The following is a 5,780-nucleotide window of genomic DNA, read 5'->3' on the forward strand; positions in this document are numbered from 1 at the left end:
TAGTGCATCGCATCGCTTAGAAAGGTCAGGCGTAGGCTCGTGCTCACATTCGTCCCTCTTTGCGAAAAGTGCATACACTCGAATTTCTTATACGAGAACGAATTTCTTATAGGTACGAAGCAGTGCCTCGAGAGTGCTTGCGTGCACTCCGCTCGCTCTCCGTTCTCTCGTTCTCTTTTCCTCTTTGTTGTAACCCTTACGAATGGAGACACGCTTACGCGGATTGGCTTTCGTCGAGCCGCATCGCTGCACGCTTGCGCAAGCTTTTCGAGGTGAGCTCTCGAGCTGCGTTCGAGTCGCATCGCGGACCGTGGCACGTGGAGTCGCGTTCGCGAACCTGCGTCAGAAAATAAATTCTGTATTTTTCTGACTTTACTGACTTTGCTCGTGTCGCGCGCGAATATAATCGTCCGATTATTGCACACGAAATTTACAAATATGTATAACTCATACAAGAAATAGACTTAGGTATTGTCGAATCGTTATTGGAGCGACGCAGAAACGTTGATATCGCGGATTCGTGTATTAATTTTTTTTCTTTATGCCACGTGCGAACGTAGGAAGATTGAAGTCATCGGTATGGTGCAAGCTAATGGTGCAAGCTAGTGAAGTGTTTGATATGAAGGAGCGGTGTATCGAAAATAATAATTTATTACGCCTTGTATGTATCCATCTTGATATCTTTTGCAAAACATATCATATGTATGTTATTTTAATCTTTATAGTTGCCATTTTTTTGCCCCAATGTTTTTCTTAATAATTATATGAGCATATAGTTTGCTTCTTATAAGTTTGTTCCTTAATTAATAATTTTACGAGTTAATCTCGAGGCATTCTCTATTCTGCCACAGTACTTTATATCGATTAAATTAAGAAAGGATGGATATATGTATAATGCTAAATGTTTTTTCGACGAAAGAATGTGTTCGTCGAGTTTTGATGATTTAAGTATTTTAAGTAATCTACTTAAAAAAAAATTGTTTATACACTTTTATTATTTACACAGTAATTTTTGCATTTTTGGAATAGTACATATCTACCTATAAACATGTATGTCAGTCAGGCGTGCATATCAATTACGTTAAGGGAAATTCGATTTAATTTTAAATATACATTAATGAACTTAATACCTATTACTAATAATGCAAATATTGCGGATCACGTAAAGGAATAAAATTTTCCGTAAATTTTTAAATATTTTGTTACAATATTCTTACTTATGTCTTCTCTTATATGCGTATTTAACATAGTAATAAGCGAGTATTCATGTATTTATATATAAATTTATATAAATATAAAGAGAAATAAATTCCCCTCCATCTCTGAGAAAAAATGACTGTACAGAGAAAGCTGCCTATAGAATTCTATTAACGAAAGTAGAGTATTTTAATAATAAACGTGTTGCCGAAGCGCCGGATGTTGATCGACTTTAAAAGATATGTATCAAATAATTAAAATAATAACAGCTATAGCGGATTGATATTTAATATACAATCGCACGAATATTCTTGACGCAAAAGTAATAACTACTAAGCTCGAAAATTGTTGTCGTGCAACAATGACAAGGCATCGCATCCGTTCCCTTTAATTTTATTGTTCTGCCTGTCATTACACTCGACCTAAATTAGCACGAATTAGCCGTTGAAATCGGAGCTTTGCTTTCACGAATTAAATTTCTTCAAAACAACAGTCAGTTTAATGCTATATATAAAGAGTTTGGTTTTTCATTCAATAACACGTTTTAATTAATCGCATCGTTGTATTTACATTACGCGATCTAGTTTTGCGTTTAATCTAATTCAGTCAAAGTAGAAATTTACTAGCTTATGACGAAACAATGAATTCTATAATAAATAAAAAATCGGCCAAAGAACTAGAGAAAGACTGACGAGGAGGACAAAAAAAAAACTTAAATGGCAGCTGTCAATGTGCAAAAAATATGAATTTAACTAGATACGCGGATGTGTCCCTCATTAGTAGAAGCATTGTAATTACTATTATGAATATATGTTTATTCGCGCAGAAAAAACCTCGCCCAAAATGGACCATTGGCGCACAACATTGAATTATATGCCATTTTGTAAGTGTTGTTGTGTATATATCGTTAGAAAAATAAGTTTAAGTTCTGGGACAAGAGAAGTTATGACCGGTACACGTATCAGTCTTAATACTTATTCATTATCACCTTCTGTGATAAGAACTGTTAGCAAATGATATGAAAATATCTTCAATATGCTCTGATGGTAGCTTGATTCTTACGTTTGAGTACTTCTTTTTCTTTCGGCCGAAAAGTGCAAACCAGCCGCAGGCCTGGACTTAGCCGAACAAGCCAATAAGTTTGTTCGTTATACCGTCGTCACTACGGGAAAGTGCCTTGGGCGCAGGGAAGTCTAGACGATATTATAAAATATATTATTTTATATAAAATTAGCGACATTATAATATTTAAATTAAATAGTGTATAAAGTTTTTAGTGCCACGTAACTAATATTACATATGGAAATATGCAAAATTTACATCCTAAAAAGTTTTTTTCCCACGTTTTTGAGACTTGGTGCTATGTATGTATATTAGGTATTATTATTTCTGTCAACCTCCTCTGCAAATGCCATATATAGAAGACAAGTGCGTTCATGGCCCAAAAGCCCTTAATAAAATGAGCGAGGTTCTTCGTCTGCTTTTCGGTTCTCCAAAATGTGCTTATATGCCATAAGTGATATAACGCGTGATAAATTTCTCGAATGCAAGGATGGTGAGAATGTTGGAAGATTTTCTAGGTCGTTCCGTGGAATGTCGTGAAAATTCAAATTGGTTTGGCGAAAAGACGTAAAAATGTGGATGTCATTCCAGGTATTTGTATTCCATACACGCAAGCAATATTTGTCTCGATCGTAAATGTAACAAAATAAAAAAAGACAAAACTTGACATATAATCGCCTCTACGTATCTGCACCGGTTTACAAATGATGGATCTCCCCCGTCCCCTCCCCCCAAGTTTCAATCATTATTCTTTTTCACCGCGATAGAAATCGATGACGAAGTATAAAACACGAGGTATAAGATGGCGATGAAAAGGATGAGTTTATTGGTATCGAGCTTATGATGAATTTGACGTCACAGGATGTACGTCGAGTATATCGAGTATCGAGCAAATTGAACAATCGGCAAACTCAAATCGGCACGATTTATCTCACGTATTTCTCTTTTATCTGTAACATTTTAATTTTTTAATTTTGATATATTCTGAATTCTCCTAACTATATACAATTATATGCTAATGTAATTCTACCGTCGAAGGACGTAATGGAATTACTTTAGAATAGTTTTTTTCCACGCAGTTTTAATCTCAAGTAATTGATTTTTCTGATCGTCATTGTTATGTAATGCATTATTCTCATGTTATATATATACATATACATATATTTCAATATACGAGACGAGACAATAATAAAATTTATCTTGATTCTAATAAGGAACTTCTAAATGACTATTTTCCGACTAAAATTATAAATTAATGTAAATTAAATTTATAACAATCGCTTTACATTTTTAAATAATAGAGGATAATTTTGTGGTTTTTCAAATAACTTTATTTGGTTTATATGAATACACGTGAATAACGTTGTTATCTCATTAATATAATGGCTACTGTACGGCAACAATAGCAACATCGCGCAGATGGCCCTACGTTCAACGCAAATTGGATTGTTCTAAGCGTTTCAAAGTACATGAATACTCGCATTCTGTAGTATATGCCTCGAGAGAACACACTCCAGTGAATATAGTTTACTTTAAGAATATCGATCCGTATTATATACATATTTATCTGAGCAGCATAAAAATTTATGTATTTTATTTTGTATATATGTAACTCATAGCCATCAGTGACATGAAACTCTTTATTCTCATCAAGACTTTATAACTCTTTCTGTTGATAAAGATAGAGAGGGAGATAGATTACGTTAAGTAGTCTCGTGAAAGTACTTAAAATCCATTGATATTGATCTTGGGGTTATTGATTCGCAAATCTGTTTTTTATTATAACGCAGGAATTTTCATTGGAATGAATTAAAGACTTTCAGTCCTTTGGCAATAGGAGAGATTAATTTCTCTAATTATACAAATTTCTATATTAAATTTGATTCGCATAAAATCTTAGTTTGGAGCAAATTAATACTTTGCTCTTGTATGGAACTATTGGACTCGGGAAGAACTTTTGCAGAATAAAATTACATTAACAGGATGGGATTGAAGATTAGAAGAGACAACTCTTTAAGAATTGAAAATTTAAGTGCCTGCAATTCAAGTGCCTACTAAGGAAGAGAAATGAGAATAATAATTTCGCGGGAAACGAATAAGGAAACTAATTTATGACATTACTTGATCACAATCGCATCGTGTCGAGATCGACGATTGAGAACACTTAGTAAGTGCCATAGTATTCTGAATCATGTACGCATCCAACGATTAAAGTCGTACGACAAATTGCTTATCTGCTTTGCTATCGGGAGCGAGGCGAAGAGATTGTGATTACGTTTCCTTTCCGCCTAAGAAATGAGCCAGAGTGAAAGAAGTGTCGTGAAGCACGGTCCTGAGGGCTTACCTCCGCCTCTTTTGTTGCCGCCGCCGCCACCACCGCCACCGCCACCGCCACCACCACCACCACCACCACCACCACCACCACCACCTCCTTTACCGAAGCTTCCAACTCATTCGCACCAAAAACTCTTCAAGAAATGCAAGAGCGCCACGTTCCAGCTTGATGGCGCGACATATACAATAGGTAATTGTTAAGCGATACAAATCGATTTCGTATCAATTGAAAAATTATTCTTCAAATCGATTGGTAATTGCAGAGTATTCACAGTAGATATATAATTATCAAAATATTCCAGAATCAATATTAAACACCAATTTAATGAAATATTAGTTAAGTACTTAATAGTTAAAGTATTGTGTTAAAATAATATGAAATTGAATTAACAATGGAAGTAGCAGGCAAAGCAGGATGGAGCCGGATAGGCGAATATTTGCTTGTATTCAGACAATATTATACCTTACTATTAAAAATTAATACATTTTAATCTTTATATTATCTTATTAATCTAAATATTTATCTAATTTAATGCAATTGTTTGCCAGTACGAAATAATAAAACTAAGACGTATGAATCGGCCTAACTGGTAATAATTTATTAAATATTAATCGACTTTATTGGTCATTATAGTCGTCAAGCCAATACGACCGTGATTTGGTTCAATTATCGTCAAGACACACTTTTTAACCAAGGATTTGGTCTGTATAAATTGATGTAATCTTTGATACTTATACATATATATAAGCATCACATTTAAATAATTAAATTTATTGCGAAAAATATTACCTCAGGCAGGATTCGAACCTGGAACTTTTTCCATTCCGTGAAGAGTGTCGTACCAATTCGACCACTGAGGCATGTGGTAATATTTATCGCAATAATCTGTAGAACTTCTATTAGAACTTCTATTAGAACAATAATAATAGAAGATGGAAACACCGAAATTAACTTTTATTCGGTTGGGGCACCATTACTGGTGGTCGAATTGATTTTTATGAGTTGGATTTGTCTATATAAATCCGCTTTATAGAATGCATAGTCTTTTTTTCATGAAGAAAGAATCGGAAAAAAGCATGCCATGGACGCGATTACGTGAATAATATTTAGAATTCAAGTACTATTTTACCCCCCCCCGCTCTTACACACACACACACACACACACACACACACATGCACTCGCGCG

The 5,780-nt window shown here is 34.4% G+C and overlaps 1 protein-coding gene across 1 annotated transcript; it reads left to right on the forward strand.

Moving 5' to 3' along the window:
• Positions 1 to 286: 286 nt before the first annotated feature.
• On the forward strand, positions 287 to 4,783 carry LOC112456770 (uncharacterized proline-rich protein-like; the record flags this gene model as incomplete). Its single annotated transcript, XM_025019518.1, has 2 exons — positions 287 to 661; positions 4,160 to 4,783. A coding segment is annotated over exon 2 (229 nt), but the record flags the coding sequence as incomplete, so codon positions are not given.
• Between the last annotated feature and the right edge of the window lie 997 nt (positions 4,784 to 5,780).

Source organism: Temnothorax curvispinosus, unplaced genomic scaffold (genome assembly GCF_003070985.1).
Source record: "Temnothorax curvispinosus isolate PA1 unplaced genomic scaffold, ASM307098v1 QBEX01007138.1, whole genome shotgun sequence".
Classification (NCBI taxonomy): domain Eukaryota; kingdom Metazoa; phylum Arthropoda; class Insecta; order Hymenoptera; family Formicidae; genus Temnothorax; species Temnothorax curvispinosus.